The 24136-nt window shown below is 41.4% G+C and overlaps 1 protein-coding gene across 1 annotated transcript; it reads right to left on the reverse strand.

The window, feature by feature from the left end:
* Window positions 1-275: 275 nt before the first annotated feature.
* Window positions 276-24103, reverse strand: OTULINL (OTU deubiquitinase with linear linkage specificity like). The gene is made up of 8 exons (XM_008497981.2): window positions 23954-24103; window positions 9643-9802; window positions 9515-9546; window positions 9317-9408; window positions 6283-6432; window positions 5697-5825; window positions 3248-3520; window positions 276-2084 (listed from the first exon to the last, which is right to left on the reverse strand). Exons 1-8 carry the CDS (start codon window positions 24048-24050, stop codon window positions 1905-1907), a joined length of 1113 nt encoding a protein of 370 aa, XP_008496203.2. The 5' UTR covers window positions 24051-24103; the 3' UTR covers window positions 276-1904.
* Between the last annotated feature and the right edge of the window lie 33 nt (window positions 24104-24136).

Here is a 24136-nt window from a genome sequence, read left to right on the forward strand (position 1 = left end):
CTTTTGTGTTTCTATTCATAAATAATATATAAACCATTAAAATACCACTGTAAAAACACATCCTTTTTTTGGCAAATATACTTGTACCAAAACAAGAATAAAATATAGACAAATTTATTAATAACTGTAACTGTTACTGCTGATGTAAAATAGGTAGCAATAGCCTACTCTCAGGCATTATAACATTTCCCCATGCAAAGCAGAACCAAAGCTAAGGTAGGCTTATTATTTCATTCAGTGAAAAAAAGTTTATTTTAATAAATAAAGTATTTGATATGCAGGCTTTTATGAGATGAAATTATTATAGGTATTAAGCCTTCTTAGTTAAAAGCTACAAATTACTGAACAAAACTGACCCCAAAAAACTTTCAGGAAACACAACTGCTATGATACAGAAGTCAGGTGGTTGTGTTTATAAATATATATACAAAACATACAGATAAAAGGACTGTAAGGGATAAAATTGCTTTCCTTTACACAAAGGAACTTAACAGTCTCTTTGCAGTCCAAGCATTACCATTTAGTTACCTCATGCATCTGCTTTAGATCTTCCAGGCCCTGTTCACATTTTTGTTACCACCTTGTATTTTTTCTCCTGCAGGAGTTGAAACCAAACCAGCCAGTCCTCATAGCTCTAGCCTACAGAAAGGCAAGGCTTTGCTTCTCAATAAATCTCTGCTTTTTTCAATATAATTGCAAACTTATGCGATTGTAAGCTTTTTACAAATATTTTCCACAATCTGGTGTATCATGTTAATATTTGTTCAAATTAACATCCTTCAATTTAGAAAGAATCAAAACATTCTTTTAGAAAATAGAACAGGGCAAAATGTTCCATCTAATAAAGTTAATCTCATTTAGTTGTCCTGGACAGGCTTCTTTGAACATTGAGGCCTAAACTAAAGATACCAATCTTATGGAAAGTTTTTAATACATACACAGAGGATACACACACTGCTAAATGCACATAATGCATTGAAAATGGGTGGTTTCTGAAAAGGCAGTGTTTGTGAATGTATTCTGTGCACAGCTTTCTCAGATGAACTGCAAAGCAAATCTTGATGCCTCTTGGCAGGTAGTGTTGAAATCAGCCTTCAAAGGATTTAAAATTTGACAAAAAACATTGGTAACTACTGGGTTGAACTCTATCCTTTTTTACTTACTAATCAATATTGCCCTTTTTAGGTTTGGAAAAGCCTGTGTACTTTCCTTTGCTATAAAGTAGATCTTCCATTCATCTGGCACAGTATTCTTGTGTGTGTGTGTGTTATTTTTTTTTCCCCCTGTATAACAATTTCTTTACCTTCAGACACCAGCACATGTCTAAGTACAGCCTGCAGCTGCTTGCTCTGCCTGTTCCTGGAGGGAGGTGTTCCAGCAATGGATGCCTGTGAGGAGAGGCAGCTACCCAGAGGCCTCAGTTTACATCCTCTCATCTTAGGTATACCTCAAAGTCAATGCAAGTTTAATAGCCTAGAGTATGGATAGTGGGATCCTGGGAGTTGCTTGCTTTATGATTCATCCTCCCTAGCTACAGACAGAAGAGGGAAACACAGTAGTTGCTTTAGGAACTTTGAGTTTAACACATCCAGAGATGTCAGAGTTAACCCTTAGACTAACAATGGAAAACCCAGCATTGCCTTTGCCTGCTTTGTCATGCACTCCAATCTTTTTTGTCTGACAACCCCCAGACAGTATAGCAGAATATTTCATGTATTTTATAATGGCTGACTGGCTGTGAATTGAGCTGTAATGGGAAAGCAACACATTGGCACAATAAGCCCATAAATAATTCTGTAATCATTAACAAGCATTCTCAAAATCTTACTGCTGCCAATTAGAAACCTAATTCACTGGAACTGGTAACTCACTGAATTATACAAAGGAAAAAAGTCATTGTTCTTTCATGTTCTGAAAATGGGGATGTGATAGTAGTGGTCATCCTCAGTCAGGAGAGAAATTTCATTCCATTCCCTTCGGTATCCATCTGGGTAGCTTACTTGGAATTCCTCAGTATCAAACCTATGCAGTCTGTAAACTCTTATTTTTACTTCAAGTACATATCCAAGAAGAAGCAGTTCAACCTAGAGATGAAAGACATATGTAAGACATGCATTTCTAGACTTACAAACCTGACCTGAACATAACCCAAACTAAGGCTTCAAAACAGTAGAAAAAGAATAAAAGGTGCCCTTTTGTAAGTGAAGTAAGAAAACTAAATGATCAAGGGTATTCTCAATGCTCCAATAGTCCTTCCACTGTTTTGGGTTTTTTTGCATTTAAAAGATATTCTGGTTAGCACCTGGAACTTTGGAAACATCTCTCTTTTACCTGATGCAATATAGAAGCTGCTCCCAAAACCAGCTAACGCATCTTAGTTGGGAGGAGGAAGGGACTAGCTATTATTAAAAGACTGATACAGCTTGAAAAATGGAAAGCCTGCCACCTTGTGATCACTTGCTACATGAGAGAAATGTAGTAGTAAAAGGAAAAAGTTTCTTTGTACTTCATGTATGTGAAACTTCAAGAGATGGCATCTGCATTGACACTTTCTGCAATGGGTTGCTTAATCTGGAAAAATGCTTTGCTCATATCCTTGGGCACAGAAAGACAGAGCAGAACGTATTCAGTTAAGATCAAAATTGTCCTGAAGGTGACTGCAGCATCACTTGACTTGAAAACTGAAACTGATTATTAAAAAAAAACAAATTCACCCATTGGAAAGTGAGAATCTTTGCAGAGTGTTAGTACAGAGCTTACATGTCAGTATTTTATCCCTTGCTAAATATAAAATTGAAAAAAAAAATCTTTAACATATAACAATGAACAATTAATGGAGTTCTCATTACCTGCTCTTAGCAGACACTAGATCTAATGGGAATCAAGGTGAGGGGAGAAATAGTGATGATAGAAGGTTTGGCATTGTGGAAGAGATAGGAAAAGCAAAACAGCAAGTTAAATCCGCATAATCTAGGATTAATTTACACATCAAAGGTATTCTTGCTCTAAACGTGGTCTCACTGATAACTTGAGCATTTATTTCTGGCCCAGCAAACAAACTGCACTCTGTAGTAGAGCTTTACTGCAGATTTTTTTCCTGGAAGATAAATGCCTGTCCTCAGTTCACTTCCCCACATCCCAAAGTAAAAAAAATGTATCAGCTATCTCAGATGACATACTATATATTCACTTAGTCATGTCAGATATGGAATAATTTTTGTGATTTATTTTTCGTTGATATCATTACCTGATCTAGGTACATAGAGTCGCCTATAGAGTTCAGATGATTCATCATGAAACTCAAGGGGTCAGACGACGAATCGCGAGCAAGAAGAAGGCTAAAAAGGTTGTGTATGGGTTCTTCCCTATTCTTTATTTGCTCACAGGCTTCAACAACTTCATAGAGCATGATGAATTTTATGGCCTCATACAGTTTGTGTTCCTTGGTCTCATCAGAAAAGAGCATATCACATATGTTTCCTCTTTCTTCAGGATTTTTAGTAGCACTTAGTTCAATCCACTGGAAAGCACACAGAAGAATATTAATCACATTATTAGGAATTCTATTTAATATGAAATATTCCAAAACAGGAACAATTACTAATCTGTACAATGATGCTCAATGACTGGGATTCAAATGAATTTCAGTTAATTCTGTGCTTGTATCACTTGTATGTTGAAGTGGCGATAAACTGTGAATTGCAGACAAAAAAAATAAAATCTAATTTAGCCATGAATACTAAATGAAGACACAGATTACCCATCACCCCATGCATTCATGAAGAGTTTCCTTACAGACTGAAAATGCGACCAAGACTATGAACCACTAATGTCCCTTTGCTAGAGGACCTCTACCACTTAAGTGAAAAGCCTGTCCTAAGTGTAATGTACCTATTAACCAACACAGCTCAGGCATAACAGCATCTGCAGGCAGCAGCCAAAAAAATGATGAATCTGGCAAAGGCAGCAGAGAAACCTGCTAGTGAAAACTGGCAAAAATCCATCTCACTGGCCAAACAGCAACTTTATAAAAATAAGACTAAGTTGGGAGCTACACCTCATGCCCAGTAACATTCTGGAAGAGGTTGCTCAGGGAGAATGTGAATGCCACATCCCTACAAGTGTTCAAGGCCTGGTTGGATGAGGCTTTGAGCAACCTGGTTTAGTAAGACCCTGGGGACACATGTGGTATCCCTGCCCATGCAGGGGGAGTTAGAATTAAATGATCTTTAAGGTCCCTTCCAACCCAAACCATTCTGTGATTCTGTGAATATTGTAAGGCATCATACAGCTGCTCTGCAACAGCTTGTTCATTGTATGGATTTGTTCACCGCACTGGCTCGAAACTTTTCTCTGTACAAACACCCAGTTTAAATGCTTTGTACTAAGAGACTAACATCAACTTATAAAAAAATTAGAAGATAAAAATAAAAGCCTAACAACCCTACACTTGCAAATGCAAAGAGTGACCAGAACAAAATGGTAACTGCAGGCAAGAACTACCAGGCACAACTCAAGAGCACAGGCAGCTGTCACTGTAGCACAGCAAGGTTGTGGGCAAGGGACAAGGACCAGATCTCTATTTTAATGCACTCTTTTTATTACTAATGCTTCATTTCTAGAGTTAAATAAGTCTGTTTGTGGTTTCTTGTTTTCCTTTAAATAACAATTACTGTCACCGATAATAAGGTTTAAAACTACAGAGTTGTGGCTTGCATATATAGGGCCACAAAAAACTAACCTAAATGCATTCCAGCACAATAACCTGTTGTGACTGTGGTGAGACATCCCAGAACCATAAAGTGTATTGCAGAATTAAAAATGACAGTTTAAGATCTGATATAGCGGATAATAGATGCCTTCAGAAACAGGTTTCAACCTACAGCTGGCCAAAACCCTGTAGTCCAGCAAAACCCAGTATCTACTTGGTGACTGTGACTCAGGAGAGCACACAAAACAAACTCCTGGCCACAGGAAGATGGGGAGGAGTGGGTGGTGGTGTGCTGGGGACAACCTGTGACAAAGCAAATAGGAACAGTCCCGAGCTCACACTTCTGCAAACACGCAGAAAGCCCAGAGGAACGCAAGGAAGGTGCAAAGTCTTGTCAAGCTGATTTTTTATCTCTGTTTCAGAAGGCTCTACGGCTACTACAGCTCCCCAAATTTTAAATATGTAAATAAAAGATACACTCCTGATTGGGAATATATGCAATCAGGATATACTGAGCAGAGGGGGTGGGTGAGGCTGACATGTCTTTGTAACCAGGTGCTTCAGGTTACAGAGAGAAATTATAGTAAAATTAGCTAAGTACAATGTTTCATGGAGAGAGGAGCAAAGGAAAGACAATTGTTTGATTAGGAAATGCACTGCTTTTTTGTTCTCTCACATTTGGAGAGAGAACACAGGAAGATCTCATCCAGCATGGTGTTATCTTTAATCAAAACGATGAGGTACTGCAGGAGCCACCTGGCAGCAGGGCAACTAGCCACACAGTAAGAGCTGTTGGAAGCTCTTCCTAAACCTTCAGGAGGACCCCAAAACCAGAAATCCCCTGCAGGAGAGGTGGTAGCCTGATCAGTTGCTCAGCTCCCTGAAAGTGGGAGGAAGGCTGACTGCCTTAGAAGCAGTTCTCTAAATTGGTCTCAACCCACTTCTTGGTGATTTTATACCCCACAACCGTCCCCTAAATACTCACATTGGTCTTTAATGTCTCCATACATTTGCGCAGTTTACCAAAGACATTGGGACCTGTGTATCTTTCTGGCCCAAAACTATATTGCTGAATCCAGTTGCAGCCTTGAGCATACAAGAGCTTTTCAGGGAGCTGGGGGAAAAAAAGCCAAAACCAAAAACTAATTAGGTAGAGATCATAACCATTACAAGAAGTAGAATGTAAAGTTATATAAACTTGTCTACACACATTTTAATTTATGATATGATTCTATCTTCTGGTTGTACATTTCAAAGAAAAATTATAAACAGGCTTCAGAACTTCAATTGTCAAGAATGAAGATTCATTTGACTGCCAAGTCCTTAAGAAACTTTCAAAATAGGGCCAGCCAAAAAAAAAAAAAAAAAAAAAAAAAAAAAAAAAAAAAAAAAGAAGAGAATAGGGTCTCAGCAAAGCACGTAACCAACACTCTGGAAAGCTGGATACATCCAGCATTAGGTCTTTAGGACTATAGACATTTTCTATTTCACACACAAGTCCCCACAAGCAGCAGTTATTCAAAGTTATGCAAAGTCACCTAAATCACAGTAATTTAGGAAACGAATTTTACCTTTAATATATCTCTCTCCTTCATCCATGATGGAAAAGGAATGCCTTGGCTGAATATCTGAAAAAGCACTGCTCTCAGAACACAATAGTTGTCCTTCTTGACTTGTCGCAGATATTTCACATGATAGGTCCAAGCCAATGCATCATATGCCTAGAAAAGAACCAAAAATATTTACCAATAAATGTTTTAAATCTCAGACCATGTTGGTGTCCAGTTCCAAACTACTCATAAGAGGGGGCTAGGGGGAAAGAATATTTTTTTTCACATACACAAAGTTGTTCTAACACCATAGTTTTTGTAAACACCTTAAACTGGCACTTCCCCCTAAGAATGGTTCTGCACTCTCTCCAAACCCAGTGACTTGCTCCACTCTCTGCACTGTCGCTAGTGTATCACAGAATCATAGAATGGTGAGGGCTGGAAAGGACCTTAGAGATAATCAAGATCAAACTCCCCTGCATGGGCAGGGACACTTCCCACTAGACCAGGCTGCACAAGGCCTCAAGTGTAAACATTCACATGGTCAAAAAAAGCAGAAGAGGTCTGCAAAGATGTCTTTGCAGTAATAGCTTTGATCCCAATCACTTCACAACTTGTGCTGACACAGGGGGTGTAGCAGCAAAAGGGAAGGAACAGGCTTGTGGGGAAAACTCCTCTTGGCAGAAGCATCTCCTTACACTGACTGGAACCCCTCGTGCAATGGTGCCCTCTGGCTGAGCAGCCCTGGCAGCTCTGTGCTGAAGGCAGATGGCCTTTTCTTCAGCTACGCACCACTTGTACTTCATCTGCATTATCTCTGGGTCTCAACTGAGCAAGACAGTTCAGATTGATAAACTGGCAGGGAATTAACCTAGAAAGAGGACTCTACAATGAGTTTGCTTCCTGAAGAGAGCAGAAAGGGGGTCTCAATTCCTGCTCCTCTGTCACCTCAGCAGCTTCCTTACCCCATCCCAACACCACCTGGCTGCAGTCTCCTCTACTCTTCCTTTACATTGGCTGTGATAATCATAAGCCTGTTCAATCCCTCCTGCTGGGGGAGCTTCCTGATGCTTCTGCAAGCTCAGGCACCCATCAGCTCACCACCTTGGTGAGCCAGCACTGAAGGATTCTTCCTCTGGCTTTAGCTAGAATGAGGTGAGCAAAAGGGAGAGACAAGTGAGGAACTGCCTCTTTTGAGGACAGCAAGATGTTAGCCTGATGCGGGATCTCTTGAGACTTCATTCTAAAATCACAGAATCACCAAATCAGCCAGGTTGGAAAAGACCTCTGAGATCATCAAGTCCAACCCTTGATCTAATTCCGCTGTGATTACCAGACCATGGCACTGAGTGCCACATCAGTCTCTTAAAAACCTACTCTCCACTGTGATAACCTCTACTTAAACTCCAAGTAGCCATCCACTAGACTGCCCTGATTTGTCTGCTTTTCAGCTCTGATCACCAAGCAGGCTCATAGATTTTCTGAAATGCTTGTTTCCCAGTATGTGTGCAAATTTATCAAAAGTTCTGCTGTCTTTTGTTATTTGTTACTTCCTCCAAATCACTTCTGACCTTGTTGTGTAGTGTTCTGGGCACTTCTGGCATTGCTGTGCTCCTTCATTTCACCTAGCAAAGTCGAATGTGTTCTCTGCTCATCATTTGGATATGACACCAGCTTTCTGAACTTTCTGAACCTTCTTTTTCCTCCTAACTCCCTGTGCTGGTTTTGTCTGGGATGGAGCTAATTTTCTTCATGGTAGCTAGTATGGGGCTGTGTTTTGGATTTATACTGGAAACTGTGTTGGTAATACAGGGATATGTCAGTAATTCCTGAGCAAAGCTGACATAGTCAAGGCCTTTTCTGCTTCTCAAAGACAAAAGCATAGGTGAGCCATGAATTTAGTAGGTCCTTGGCTGAGAAGTTCAGCTGTTCATGATCCAAAGTTCACTGCAGCACAACAGTGTCACCTTGAGCCACAGTTACGAAGAAAGCTTACTAAGCTGGGAGAAATTATTTCAGCTAAAATTATGTACGGTAAGAAAAATAAAAACCCTAGGAGAAGTATAATAATTAAGATGCTCACAGCTAGAATCTCAAAGATACAAGAGGAATAAAATAAAAGAACTCCACAAAGAAAACAGCATGAAATAAAAACATAGGGAAAACAAACAAAATAACCCACCACCAACAAAAAACCCAACGAAACCAAAAAAAACCCAAACAAACAAGAAAAAAACCTGGAAAAGAGCAGTACCAGGGACTAGCTAGTGCCTTCAAGCAGCAGAAGCTGACACCTCCACAGGCATCCCAGGGCTGTCTGCAGCTGACTGGTAACATGAAGTGTGGGACTAGTAGCTTGTTAGCCCTGGCCACTGGTGGTATGAGGCCACAGGAGCTGTGGGGTGCAGTTGAACTGTGTGTGCCCTGCTCACTGCCCCGCAGGCAGGGGAAAATGCTGGTGCAGAAGTGCCTGGGCTGGGGGGAGCATCCCTGGGGCACAGAGCAGGAGCAGATGGGTGCTGTATGAAGGCAGAGCATGGCCACCATCCAGCATGTCCATTCCATGCCTGCTGGGCCCCAGACAAACCTGGCAGAGGTCAGAGGTGAGCTCCTGTCCCCAGCTGCAGCTGATGGAGCCAGCCAGAGGCAGCTGCTGGGAGAGCTGCTGTCACACGGACCTAGAGAGCTCAGCAGATAAATGTGTGTTGCTTCATTCCTCCCCAGAATCAGTTTTGACCTTGAATCAAAGGCTGACCAAGAGACAGCACCTAAGACCAACTTATTTGGGCAGCAGCGCCGGAGATGATTTGTCCTCTTAAAGCCACTGCACAGGTTATCAGTGCTACAGGGAAGCAGTGATACAGAGAAGATGCGTGACTAAAATCCAATCTACATTTTGATCTGCTCTGCTGCAGTCTTTATTTAGACCCATTTTCATGCTGTCCCTCTTGCTCTTCTGTTAGCCAGCCAGTGTTTCAGGCTCCAGGGAGTGCTATCCCTTTCCTAGGTATTTCTTCTCACCCTTCTCATGCAGAGATTAAAATTTCACTCTTACCTCCCTCATGTGTTTGGCTTGCTTTGTTTCTCCTTTCCATTCTCTTGCACTATAATCCAGTAGATCAACTTCTGTCAGCACACTGATATTCCCTAAATCGAGATTAGTTCACAGGTGAATTACATTCTGCTGTTCTGCACTTGAAGGGCAGGGGTGGGGGGTGGGGTGAGGAATACAGAATGACAACAAAAAGTTTACTTAAGAGTTTTCTCTGAAGGTAATTGCTCCACCTGAAATCCAAATGACAAAACAGGTGTCAAAGCGAAGCTCACAAAGACCAATGTTTACTGAAACATTTATTTAAAGCCTGCATAATAAAAACCTACCGTTTCAGTAGCTGTGCTAAAAAGCTGTACAGCCTCTTGCAATACCAAAAAACAGTAAGGAGGAAAGACATGCTTAGTGTTAGCTGCTCTTTCACTTTTTGACACATGAGACAGAAGGACTGCTTGGCAGCTGTTTTCCAGGACCGTACCTCATGCCTTCCTATGACAGGGACAAAAAGAGAGAAGAAAAAAATCTTGTCACTATCTTGCAATAATTGTTTCTATTTGGTTTATTACAAAAAGAAAAATCACCTAAGTACAGTATCTCTCCAAATAAAATAAAAACCATGAAATGTAAAAAGCATGGCATTTTAAAATAAACTTTATGTATTTATATGTTTTATGTATCTAATTTTTCATATCTGTTTCATGGGGCTTTGTGTGGATGTGGTTCACATTCCCAAGCTTCCTTCCACACAGTGTAAGCTAGATACATAGCCTTCTTTACACAAGACTGATATCAAAACAGCTCTTGAATAAAAACAATTTTTTTCCTGCAGGACATGCTGAACCTGTACTCTCATTACTTTGCTATTAAGTCAAGGTTGTAAAGACCAGAGGTCCCTGGGAGCTGCAGTCTGCAAATGGACTGTATAAAGTAGTATTAGCTGACTAGGCATCAAATGGCTGCCAGGATAATTAAAAGAATGTTCCTGCCTCAACGTGGGCAAGTTTAGGTTCAATTCAAAACTCAGGAGAAAGCTTCTCCCCAGGGATTTGCCAGAAAGCTCAGAAGGACTCTATCACAAAAGGAGTGTGCTCATACTGCTCTTCACAGACATAAACCAGGACACACTGAGGTTGCTCTCTTTGCACAACAGGCAGGGTTAGGGAAGGTTTTGGTTGTGTTTTGTTGATTAAAAAAAAAAACAAACCTAGAATTGAGAGAGGGCAAAGGCAGTGTCTGTTTCCTAAATGAGAAACTTGTCTTCTGACTGAAATTTTACTATAGGAAATTCCCAGAGTTTATAATCAAGAGCTGCTCTATTATTATTGATTTCATAAAAAACTTTAAGATAACTCAACTTCTTATAAAGGCATCCCCAGAGAAGGCTGTAAAGATCTTTCTCCAGAGAGTCTACGAAGGAAATTACTCATTCAGTATAGTTTTATGTCAGTTGAACTTTTGCCCTCCTGGCTTTAACAGGAAATTTATGAGGGGCTTAAGTTTTCCAAGGAGCTTAAGCCCATACACTGTGGACCAGTTGTAGGGTTGTATTATGAATCCCAACCTTGGCAACAAGGTAAACAGTTACACATACATTTTTACAAGCACTGTTGCATATACACAGAGCAGTGCCGATATTTGGCCTTTTCCAACGTTCTGTTGTTTGAACAAGTTTTATTAGAATATTTCATATACAAGTTGTTCAGAGGCAAGACCCAGACTTTGTCTCTCACGTGAACACAAGGCAGATCCAGAGCTGCAAATGAAAAGGTATTAACAAACTTTAAAGAATTAACTGGAGAAGCTTTTGGGGTGCTAGTTTCTATTTACACAAAACTCATCTTGCTGTGAACAATGTTTTCATTGTATGAAAACAAAATGATGGGCAGGACATCTGTCAACTTCTATTCATGATGAATTAACATGGACATACTGGGGGTTGTACCTGCACATGCTGAGTAGAAAAAAACATCCCGTGCAACCAAAAAGACAAAAAATCTTAAGCTGCAGGAAATATTTAGTTCTGATACCAAGTAGCAAACAGCAAAATGTCAGCTGTAGGGCTGGAAAATAGCATAGCTCATGGAAACACTGGGACAGTCCCACTTACAGAACACACACACGCCTTTACTGCTGACAGATACCAATAGGCACATTTTTAGTAGGTACCCGATTTGCTTCCTAGAGAACAACTGAAAATTAATAACAGACAATAGTCCTGGCAGAATCAAACCCCTGCAATTTTTTTCTCTGCTCTAGGATAAAGGCATCAGCATTGAAAAAGCCTTGGCAGACTGTAAGTAACTGAACTTTCTGTTAATCAGAACAGAACCTGAAGTGGTCCAGCCCATGAATCAATGGGTATTCTGGATTTGTACTGTCACAGTCTTGTATGAAAACCAATGATGGCACAAACAGAATTTGCCAACTGCAGTTTAAACGTACAACACTGGAGGGAAGATGCAGCAGACTTTCATTACTTAAAATGACTGTATGATCTGTCTTCTGATTCCAAACACACTGGGACTCTAAGAAGTGAGAGCTGGTCCATCTGCTCACATGACATTATTTACTTTATTAAATACCAGGAATACAAGTGAATGCAAAATTTCTTACCTGACCCTTTTTACTGGCAAAAAGATGATATTTTTGCAACAGCATGAGCTCTTAAGTTGACTCAATCAGTCTTTTAACAAAGCTTGTAATGGTATTAATCCTAGAAAAACCTGCTGATCCTACAAAAACCTGGGATCCCACAACCCCCCTTTTCAAGGCACATGATTAACAGGTGGAGGAGAAACCATTCTTCAGGCAGCGCTGGGAAGCACTGGTTTCAAACAAAGCCACAAATTAATAGAAGAGAACATGAGAAGTTCTAATATAGTTAATCCATTTTTTTAATTTAGGGGGATTTATAAGTAGTCGTTTCCATAATAAAAAAGCTGAATAGGACATGGGAAAACCTGTAAACAAGTGATTTGTAGTATTTTTGCTACACTGGTATTACAGCACACCCTGGACTTCATAGACCTTACGAACTGCCATGGGATAGCTGCTGCTCAAACGAGTTTATAGCTAAAACACATTCAGGGCTTATGTCACACTTAGAAATGCACATTTTTATTCAAGTAAATGACATTTGAAAGGGGCAGTTAGATCACGAAGTGCCACTTGTGAAAACACATAATGAACAAGACATGAGTTTTAGAAGAGTTTAAAATAGAGCATTCCACCCCCTCCCTGCCCCCTCCGATATTCTTCAGAAACTGAAGAGCAATTTAAATTAATAACACAGTGGCAGAGGAGTAAAAAAAAACCCACAGATTTTTAAACCCAATCTCTTCCCTGTGGTATGGACACAATTCATCTGGTTCCTCAAGAGATGCTAACAGCAAACCTGTGGGTGCTGCAGCCAGCTGCAGGGCTCACAACTCTTTGCAGAGGGACCACAAGCATCACCATGTACAGGACAGGGAGACCTGAATCAATCTTCAGCCACACAGAAGATTGCAACCCTGAGACTTCTAACACAGCTTCAAGCAGAAATTCAATGTGACTGAGGCTGAACAGCACTGAAGTAGGAGCTGATAGCAGTGTTCATTTTACAATGCAAGTAATACTCTGCAGTTTCTTTTCATGCCACATCATGAAAATCCTGCTAGTGCCAAACCTTAAGCTTTTACTCCCCCACAAAGTCAGCAGGGGAGACAGGCAGAGGAAGAGAAAAAAAAAAACAAACCTCAAACCAAACCCAAGAAAAAAGGCCAAGGAAAAAAAAATAAGAGACATCAGCAGTATCTACTGCTTTCACATGCAACTCAAGATGATTCTCTAGATGATCTGCCCCACATTTGACCATTTGACTTCCTTGCAACTTTTTTGGAGGCTGCCACCTTAAAAATGCATAACTGATGAAGTGCAAAATATAAAAGCTCAGCTTGGGAACTGGCAGTGCTATACAAAGCACTGAAGCACGATCCAATATTCCAAGTGTGTGATGGCATATTCACCTTTTTTTTTTCTTCTTTTTTTTTCCTTTTTTTTTCCTATTTTTAAATTTTTTTCTATATTTTTTAATGTTTTTTTATTTCTTTTTTCCCATTGTTTCCTCTAACAAGGCTATAAATAAATAAAATATATATATATATATATATATATATATATATATATAAATAAAACATCTTCCAAAACTTAAGGCTGACCGTGTGGCTTCTTTTCAGGACATTCCTCTTCATAGTCCTTATGGTACTGTCCTTTCTAACCATGCTGATTCTATGAAAGCAAGACATACAGTACTTTTTATAGTAAAGTGACCAGAGTTTCATACGCTCATCACTCAACACTCAGTTCCTAGTTCCTGAAAAACAGGTATGCCCCTCCTTCAGAGACGGAGACAGAATTTGGGATCCCTCTGCTTTCAGCCTTCCTGCTGGCCACCTATACCCCTTTTTCTCCTTCCTCTCTTGGACCCAAAGCTAGGAGGAGAGAACCCTTAAGTGGGAGATGCAAGGCTTGTCATGGAGGTCCAATTCTGCCTGCATCCTATGTGTCCTCACAGAACTGTCTTTACAGCTGCACATCATATCTTTCCAGACTATGTAGCACTACTACTTAGGCATGTTATAAAGTAGGCTAAGCCCCTCTTTTAAGGGAGATCAAAGTTCTCCTTATAGAGCATGCATCAGCATCATGCACAGCTGCACACATGTGAACATCCATCTCAGATGACTGAGCCAAGGGAGAGATATAGAGATACTAATTATAAAAATCCAGCACCTGCAACAGATTACACCCCAGAACAGCTAAGAAGAGTGAAAAGTGCTGCTTCAGGTAGTACCAAGTGATTACAGAGTCTTCCATTTCCCAGTTTATCAGTACCATGCCAAATAAAAAAGAAAAACTACTGAGAACTGATCAAGAATCAAACACGGTACGTGGGAAGCACTGCTTAATTCAATAACTATTTCATTACGAAACCCTGCCTTTTCAATTTATTAAGCAAACCTTCTTCAGCTTTTCTAACATAGCAACAGGACATGAAGATCTCTACTTGTTATAAGAAAGAAAAGGAGAACTATTTACAGGCAAAGATGGTAATCATCAGCCACTTATCAAAAGTCCTACCATGTCTGCTGATCAGTTTTCAACTTCTAGTCCAAAAAAACAACAGAATTCCAGCTCCAAACTGTAATCAGAATCATGAAATTGTCTAGAAAACAGAACAGTTTTGGTAGCACTGAGCCTCATCACTTGGGTGAAATGCTTTATTTGCACAGCTGCCCTGCACAGAGCTCACAGGTGCTCTCCCAGCCCTTATCACCTTTCTGCAAAGTTCTTTCAGGATAAATAGAGTAGAAAGGTGGCAGCCTCCTTTGGTCTCCCTGATCATCAATATGACCTGAACTACTATTGTAAATGTACCCATCCAATTCTGACCTTTATGTATTCCTATTCTGTAGCAACAAGTATGATGTGTTCTTACCCATCGTGTGCTTATCTAAAATATATTCTAGAAGAGTTACCTTTACAAAAGCAATTCACAGGCTCTGCCACCCAGGAGGAGTAAAGGATCCTCTTGATCCTGCTGCCCACTGCTCCACAGGAAGGGTCTGGTGGGCTTTGTGACTCCAACACTACTCAAAACAGTGGCCACAAGCACTGGGAAAGGGATGCAGGTGGCAAAGCAGAGAAGCTCCAAATGCACCCGAGCAGGGGGGATAATACCTGGATGGACCAATAGGGAACATCAACAGAAACCCATGCTGAGATCTTGATGCAAGCAGCACAGAGGAACACAAACTGCTTATTGGACTCCACCAGCAGCACTCCTGGCACAAAACACCCTATGGATGGGCTTGAGTTAGTCCCCAGCCTCTTGGTTGTCACTGGTGGGCTCATTCCTGAACATGGATTTGATGTCTTGTGGTGTCCTCAGATGAAGTGCTGTATCTCAGAGGAGAAAACAGCAAGAAATGCCAGCTGATTGGTAGGCATGCACTGCAGGACAGTCCAAGGCTGGTTTTAGTTTCTACCTGTCAATAAACAGTTACCCAAGTGATAGTCTGGAAAACCCATGACAATAAGAAAAAAACCAAACATCAACTCATCTGAGCTTGTTTATGGTCTAAGCAGCATCAATCCTTGCTGTTAATTCTTTCAGGCCATGTTTACAGCTGTAATCAGGGTCTTTTAAAGGCTGCTATGAAAACCAGCCGCCTCTTATCATGTTGCCTCTATCTAGCTTGTCATTTCCATCTCTGTACAGGGTCCCTCACAACACACATTTTACATCTGTCTTCAGAGCACAGCCCTCTCCAAAAATGTACCAGACTCTGTGCACAACAAAGTGCCAGGCAGGGTTGTGTATTTTTCACATAGATTAATAATCACAAATAATTTATAATTAAGAATCACATTTTTTAGGATTAATAATCACGTCCAGTCAGTATGTCATTTCACAAGGCCTCTGCTCTCACGCCAGACACGTGCACAGGTTATTCTGGATGTATAATTTGTTCTCTTGAGAACTATACTTGTCTCTCTCCCTCTCTTTCCAACACAGATTAGAAACACAAAGGAAAGGCGATACAACCCAAAGCAAAATACTGAAGCCATAATTCTGAATGCAAATGAAACCAATTAGATCTCACTTCCCCTGCCTCTAAACACCAAGCCTGATGGAAGTCAAAACTTCAGCTTTATTCTGCCAAGCTATTCCATGCTATTAGAATGGAAACAGCTTGAGTGTTTAAAACCTGCTCTCTCTTCATCTTTTAAAGGGTAAGTTTCAATCTGGTGTTTGCTTCTTAGCTCACACACAGAACTTTACCATTTTTTGAGAGCATTGCTGTATACGTCTTACCTAAAATCTCAAAAAAAAAAAAAAAAAAAAGGCAGGTCAAAAGGTATAACTGGCTGCATTGAGATAACTGAAATTGCAGTTGCTGTCATTCAGTGTGATGATTGTCATAATTAATATAAAAATTCCATAGAAATGTGATGCACATTTTGATATTGTTACAGACAATGTATGTAGGATGCCAAGAGAATCACAGAATCATAGAATGGTTGCTCAAGGCCCCATCCAACCTGCCCTTGAACACTGCCAGGGAGGGGGCAGCCACAGCTTCCTTGGGCAACCTATGCCAGTGTCTCACCACCTTCACAGGAAAGAATGTTTTCCTAATGTCTAGCCTAAATATCCCCTCAAGTTTGAAAACATTTCCCCTGGTCCTATTCCTACTCACCCATGCAAAAAGGCCTACCCCAGCTTTCTTGTAGATACTGGACAGTCACTATAAGGTCAACCTTCAAGTGAAGTGCTCTGTACATTGTTCTCATTCACCAAAAGAGCACAGTTCCCTCACTCTGTATTTGCATGAATGGCCTAAAAACTGGACAGTTTGTGGCAAAGTCTACATATATTGGGCAGCTCTGTGAAATCTGGTCAAGTGTGACCCTCCATATCAAGCTCTTCTCAAGGGGCTGGCACTTGGCAGAGGCACCACTTAATTTCACTTGCAAGCTAAAGGAAATTAAACACTGGGCAGTTTCTAATCTTGGAAGACAGCATCACTTTTAAAGATAAACAATGATATGAAATTCCCTAAATTTAAGGCCTCTGCCTTCAGCAAGCATGTCACAGATGAAATCTGTGCACATGAAGTGACTGGAAACAAAACCACAACTGAGGAAACAGCGAACAGGGAGCTGCCAGACAAATGTGTGGGCACATGCATGGCATGGAGCTCTGGGGGAAATGGGCAGGGTGTCTCTTTGCCGTGACAGTCCTGAAACAAGCATTTAAGTTTGCAGAAAGACGGATTTTGCACAAACTCAGCAATTAAAAACTTGCCAGCTTTTCCCTGCTGGCAGGTGTCAAGGACCTTGTCATGATGTTCCATCACTGCACAGACACTTGGTGACAGTCAAAGGCCCACACCCACCACCCCATCAATTCAGGGTGCTAGTATGATGGTAAGGTACACATTTCCCATGTCCATAGCACCATTCATACAACATGACCACCCTGCCCTGGAAATATAAATACTAAACACTCAAAAAATCTGGAGAATCTTGGCAATATATTACAGACAAGGAATGTGAGACAGGGTGTTACCCAAGAAAACATACAGAGCTAGTGACTGAGCATACACAGCCACACCATCCCTTATTTTTAGCCCTCCACCTGAAAATGATGTGACTCATATAAGACAACACAACTCTTCTTCTCAGCCCATAGCCTTCTCCTCAGAAAACTTTGTTGAAGGAAATGTTTGGGCAGGACAAGTTGCCTTGCTAGTCACACCTCTCCGCAAGGGTACCTGGTGTAAGTGGCATCTGTCCCTGATGGTGACCTGGGGACTGGAGTAAGACTTACACCTCCTCTCTTGGTTGGGAGCTTCCAGCACCTCAGCACAGGATACAGAGAAATCCCAAGCACTAGGGTCTAGATACTGAGGATGCCAAAACTGAATGAAGTTGCTCCTTAGCAGTGAAAAAACGGGAAGAAATTACAAACACAGAATTAAGGCTGCAAAGAGAACAAATGCTGCCAACATGAAAAAAATTATCAGAAAATTAATGAATATGCTTGCAGCAGATTTGGAGTATTTTATATGTTTGCCTTCACTGGAGCCTGCTTAAGAAGGGGACAGCAAACCCCCCTATCTCCTTTTTTCCCCATAATTTATGCTGGTGCAAAACTTTGATACGATTTTATATGATCAGCCAACAGATAGCCCAACCATGAGTTATATAACTCATATATATATATGAGTTCTAAAATCCCAAACAACAAACACAAAAACTTTCCATCATATCTAATTTTGCAATATACAAACTGAACTCTTCTTAGCACCTCAGAACAAGATCCTCAGCTACAAACTCCACTCTTGACACCATCATTGACCACTTTTATATTGCTGCAGCTGAAGTACACATCCTGAGACCCTTCTATCACAAACCACTGAATTTTAGTTAATAAACAGCTATTTCTCAACCTTCCAGGAATGCACAGTTTTGTTGTGTCCAAACGGACTGAGTTCCCTGCTACTGCTACGTGCCAGCACTACACCACCTTCTCAGGAGCGCAGCAAGGATGCCATGTGTCCCCCATGCTTTCCCAAATTCCCTCAAAACAGAAAACAGATCCTGAAGTGATTCAGGGTTGGATGTCAGACAGCAACTCAGATTACTATTTGACTTTACAGAGTACTGTAACTCCTTCAGAAGTCAGAAAACCTGAACAAATATCTTACTAGAACAGGATTAATGCAACCCAATGGTAATTAAAAAAAAACAAATAAAAAAAAATTCACAATCTAAACCAAGAGGAAATGAAGATGCTCCTTATGATAAACTTTATACTATTAAAATTAAAAACTCACAAATTTAGTTATGCAAGGGTAATGAAAGCAGTACAAATAGACAACCTTTTGACTCCTGAACACTCGTTATTCCCTCATGTTTCCAGAGCAACTAAATTAAAACCATACCCATCTCCTCTGGTACAGTTTGGCACCATGAATCCCATGGTTCAACTGTGTGGGGTCAGGAGGTACAGGATAGAGGTATTTCTGACATCTTAAACTCATTTGCCTGGATAATCATGCCAAGTCAATATTCACACACTACAGTCAAGACGGACAGCAGACATTACTGAAAATATTCCTTAAAGTTTGTTGTTATATTCTTGGTAGACAGGATGTGAGGATTCAACCTAGAAGCTGAATCTAAGAAACAGAAATCTAAGGAAGACAGAAGTCCTGATGTTGAATGAGAAATCTACACCATCTAGCCAGGTAACCTGGTCCAAAGGCTTAAAGAAAATTAAAAAGCTTTTATTGCAGTTAACAAAACCCTGCAGTACCAAAAAAAATTAAAAAAAAAAAAATAAAAAATTTCAGAATTTCATATCTAAACTCAGATACTTATCCACAGCAATGTTTATATTTAAAATGCTGACCAGTATTTTAAGCTGCCTTTATCCCTGAAAATCATTTCTAACACCCTTCACTTAGAGTTTAAACAACCCCAGTAATATTTTGAACAGATATGGGAAATTGCAGCTTTTCCTCCCACTCTATGGTGCCCCCTTCAATTACCAGTTAAATTATTTGTCCACCAGTAAAGAAATACAATACTTAACGGAGCAAACTCCAGTAACTACAAGGAAGCTATCTGAGCCTTGAAAAAAAAAATATTTTTTTCTTTCTTCCTGTTTCACACTTTACCTCTTTGTTTCATCACTTGCAGAAACTGCAGTGGGCCAAACGATGGGAAGTGGGAACAACTGCACTTGCCCATGCTAGCAACCTAGCAGCCAGCACCACACTAGTTTGGAAGTCACTTCTTAAAGACCACAGAAATCTCTTTCTTCACTGCAGAAAATGAAAGTATAAACTGAATACAACTTCTACAGCTCCTCCAAAAACTGAACCAGTTGCTTAGTATGAAAGGCAGCACAAAATGAGAGCTGGACCGGTAAACACCAAAGCAGAAACCTCTCTCGATTTCTACAGCAGAAAAGCAAACTGGTAGGGCATGGTACCTTCAGGATAAAAGACCACTTGACAGTGTCTTTAAGAGATGGTTAACTGTGAGCTGTGAGCAACAGGCAAGCAGATCAGAAGAGGTGCATGTCTATCTTCCCAAGTATTCCCAAGAATCATGTTCTCTTTACTGGTATCCTTTTTCCTAAACCTCCACCTTCCAGATGGGAATAGAAGACAGTCTGCAACATTAAAACTCAGATACCACACAGTAAAAAAAACCCAACCCAAACCAACCAACCACACAACAAAACAAAAAATCCCCGAATATACAAACAAACAAAAGCCAATTTAAAAAAACCTCTTTAAAAAAAAAATAAAATCTCTCTTTGGAGATTGCCCCCTTGGACAACACACAGCCATCTCCAAATGGTGGCCAAGGTGGCCTCAACAAGTTTGTAGTTTGGAACTTCAGCTTCCCTGGAGCCCCAAATTGATGCAGCTTTACTGCTGTGTCAGGAGAGGTGCCATGTGCTGTAGCAAACCTCTTCCTTTGGGAATTTTTCCTTAGCAAACCTTTCTGGACTCATTGATTTGCAGTGTGTCTGAGCCACCCACAAACACCAAAAAAAGCAACAACAACCAACCAACCAAACCAACCAACCAACCAAATACCCCAGAAGAAATAGCAAAGCCCTAGAAACACACCTGCTGTGAAAATGTCACGCGTTGGTGTTTGGAAGTCACGCCGATCTCCATGTACACTACAGAGCTAACAGCGCGGAACACTCGAAACAACGAAGTTCCCAAAGAAAAACCCAAAATAATCTCAAATAGATAAAACTCCTCCCAGAGGACTGGCCAGACACCATCTCCCCCCTCCACCCCTCCTAGACCCAGCCCAGGCCGGTACCGGGTCCCTGCAGCCCCCTCCCCGGCAGGTGCGCTGCGGGCCGCGCATCCACCGCGGAGAGGAAGAGGGGCTGAGATGGGGGGGGATGGGGAGATTGGACAGAACAGGCTGTCCTGCCACGGAGCTCCTGTGGAGCAGCTTTCCGGGTATTGCCACTTCGGGAAAACGGCCCCAAAAAAGAGTCAAGCGGCAAAGAAAATTCAAAACCAAAGAAGCAACAAATAAACCCCAACCCTCGTCGCGACGGCGTCCCCCGTATTTCCCCCCCCACCCCCGGCATCTCACCCTCTCGGCCGCTCTCCCCCTTCTCTCCCCAGCGATGGAACCCCGGCTGCGACCCCGACTCCGACACCGCCCGGGGCGGCCCCAGGGCGGGGATCCCGCGGGGCCGCCCCCCCGCTACCCCCACCCCCAAGCCCCAAGAAACGAGTGGAGCTCTCCATTTCCCCAGCAGTCCCTGAAGCTTCTCCATCAGTTTGGTGCGATTTGTGCTTTGGTGTTCAAGCTAGTTAAAATTCTATAGCAGCAGTTATCTTAATGGAGACCAACGCTATCAGCATCCCCCTTAAATCTAGCCGTGAAACTTAAACACAATTCAGGAGCTTCGAAGTGGTTGTGTTGTGTTTTCTTCCTACGGTTAAATGTTCATTTCCTCTCTAATTCGCTAATCAACAATATGAAGTGCATGCATCTGGAAAAAAATTCACTCTTGTCAGGTACCTTCACTTATAGCAGCCTTTTATGTACAGTTTGTCCCAGCTGTATGTAGAGAATTTGCACAGAACAGTGTAATTTCTTTCCTCATCACACATTAAAGAGGAATTTTTTTCCATCTCTCTAAGGACTTTGCAGGAAAAACAGAAGGGAATTGTAATGGTCTGAACAAGTGACGTAGACTTAAATCTTGTAACTCTGTAAGAGTTATAAGCAGTCTGCTCCAGCACAGAGCTAGGGCAAACTTACAGGGTTGGCTGGTTTTTTTGTGTTACTGGTATGTTCTTGTTGGTGTTGTTTTCAGTTTTGTTTTGTTTTTTTTTACTAACATATGATATTAAAATGATTGAAGATAGAAAACCAATACTTTTCATGAAACAGAGAAGAGATTTGCACTGCCTGGCATGGATAACATTGTTTGTCCCTCCACCTCAGTTAATTTGAGCGAGGAACAAACCAGACAAAACCTGTTAAATAACAGTGTGCAAAGCACTCAAGTGCACTCTCAGGAAGTACCCAACACACTTTTCCATGTAAAAGAAAATTTAGGCATAAAAGCCAGCTAAGAATAGCAGGAGCAAAGAGCTGATTTAAGAAGCCTAAAGCTGTCAGCTGTCTCACACAGTGTATTGCTCCATAAAAAAATCCATTTTGGTAAAATGAAATGTCTAAGTGCAGCACCAGCTCCATGGCTACCTGCTGCTTTCTGTTTGCTCATGCAGTTTTGGGTTTCATGTAGCTGTATGTGCAGCCAATGGGGGATGCTGTCAGGATGCAGATCACACAGCATCTACCTGCAAAAGCTCCAATGTACCTGGGATTTGTTTCTGAGCCTGCAGCAATTGTATGCTTCAGCTTCCCTTTCCAGCTTCCTTTTTTGCCTTGGCCAGGGTAGAGCCGGTGGTGGTTGATGGTTTAGCTCTCCAGTGAAATCTGTTTGTCTCTTTCTGTCCTCCCTAACCTGTGTTAAGACCTGAGGATTTAATAGGTGATTTCTTTGTGCAGGCAGGCCTGAAAGTTAATGTTTATCTGGTTGCTGACTCATTAGGGAAGAGAGATGAAACACAGCACAAACACTGCAGCTCAACCTCCATACCAGTGACTCCTTTCCACTTCCCTGCTCTCTTCTCTGGGCATTTATTCAGCACTTTATTGAGTGCTATCTATACTACAGCCTGTGCCCTTCTGTCTGTTCTGGCTGGGAACAAGCCCTGGGATAACAGAGATCACTTACTTAAAACTTCCTGAGGTATTTTTTTAACTAACACTGTTCATACACCTTTTTTTCCTCCTTAAGCTCTTCCTGGACCTCTTCCCCGAGCCACTTATGCAGAGCTCTATTATTTTCTCCCATTTGTAGGCTTTGAGAGGAGAATATTGTTGCTCCTCCTTGCAAACCTCTGATGGGACAGGTATCCCTCCTCAGCAAAGTCACCTCCTCAGGCAGATCTGGAGACTAAGACTCTGTTGGTGAGTGGTCTGAGCATGCCATTCCTGTCAGCTGAATTTAAATTAGGATAATCCCAAGGAGAGCAAACAAGGTCTAGGTCTGAGCCAGGTTCAGCAGCAAAAAGAGGAACAGCAGCAAACCGGAAGGTGGTTTCTCTCATGGACTCTGCAAAAGGGGAAGCATGCTGCTACAAGGGCTCAGAAAGCTTCAGAAACTGTGGACTTCCCTGAAATATCTTGGAAAACAATCTAGGAAAGCTAGAGAAGGGCTTAGTTAAAGCATGCATTTAATGTGTCTCTGCAGACTGCAGTAGTGCCTCCAGTGCTTCACTTCTGAGTGAGCAACAGCTCTGTGGGGACAAGGGGAGAGCTCCAGGGAGCAACCTAAGTTGGATTCTCTTCCTCCAGACTTCTTGCCCGTGGCATTTTGCACATGTTTGTGATACTTACACAAGGTTATATGCTGATGGCAAACTCTGACTGTTTGGGGATATTTATGATATTTTCTTCCTTTAGGGGAGCATTTGGACTTGCCTGTAGTGTTAACCTCCAGGTTTTTCTGCAGGTCACAGCATCTCCAAGCTGCAGGCTCCTACCTCTGCTTATAGCCTGCATATCAATTACAGCAAAGACTTATACTGAAAGCTGCACTAAGCATGAAGACTTTTGAACTGTCTCTCTTTAAACCCACAAGTCAGTAGCAGAAGCGAGTGCCACGTTCTCACTCCCATCTGCAGATGAGAAGCAGGATTTTAACCATAGCCCAAAGAACATGAACGACTCAAAAGGAGTTCAAAAAAGGTCTGCTGAGACAAAGGCAACAACAAGCAACCCAGTGAAAGCAGGAAACCTAGGTGCAGAGCTTCTCTCTTCAATTTGCCTAATCTATTATTAACAGTTGGGAACCTTTTTCCTATTTGTCATCATTTATTACTAGTACCAAGGTCAGGTATATTTCAACATGTAGGTAAAGGTAGTTGCCCATGCAGTATGATCTGCAGCACAGGAGCATCCCATAGCTGATAGTCAGCTTGGTGAGATGCCAACATTTAGAGCACAGCTGTATGAACTTACCAATACTTCTCTTTGAGTCGTTAATTCTGCTCCCTTTTTCTTGCTCAGTGAACTGGTCTCTGTTATCATTTGCCTTTCTGTAATGTTGCCTCTGCATCTCCCCTCTAGATACCCCCCAGCTGGATTCCTCTCCCCCGACTTCTTTTCCTGAGGGTAGAAAACGAGTCTCTACAGACTCAGCTG

This window comes from Calypte anna, chromosome 2 (genome assembly GCF_003957555.1).
Source record: "Calypte anna isolate BGI_N300 chromosome 2, bCalAnn1_v1.p, whole genome shotgun sequence".
Lineage (NCBI taxonomy): Eukaryota > Metazoa > Chordata > Aves > Apodiformes > Trochilidae > Calypte > Calypte anna.

What these genes read in the sequence shown, in the direction of transcription:
- OTULINL (XM_008497981.2), bottom strand. Translation starts at nt 24,050, where the DNA reads ATGCAGAGGCAACATTACAGAAAGGCAAATGATAACAGAGACCAGTTC. An exon ending in CGACTCAAAGAGAAGTATTG is followed by an intron (nt 9,803 to 23,953) that starts GTAAGTTCATAC and finishes TCCCTGTCATAG; the next exon opens with GAAGGCATGAGGTACGGTCC. An exon ending in TGGAGACATTAAAGACCAAT is followed by an intron (nt 3,521 to 5,696) that starts GTGAGTATTTAG and finishes TGTGCTTTCCAG; the next exon opens with TGGATTGAACTAAGTGCTAC.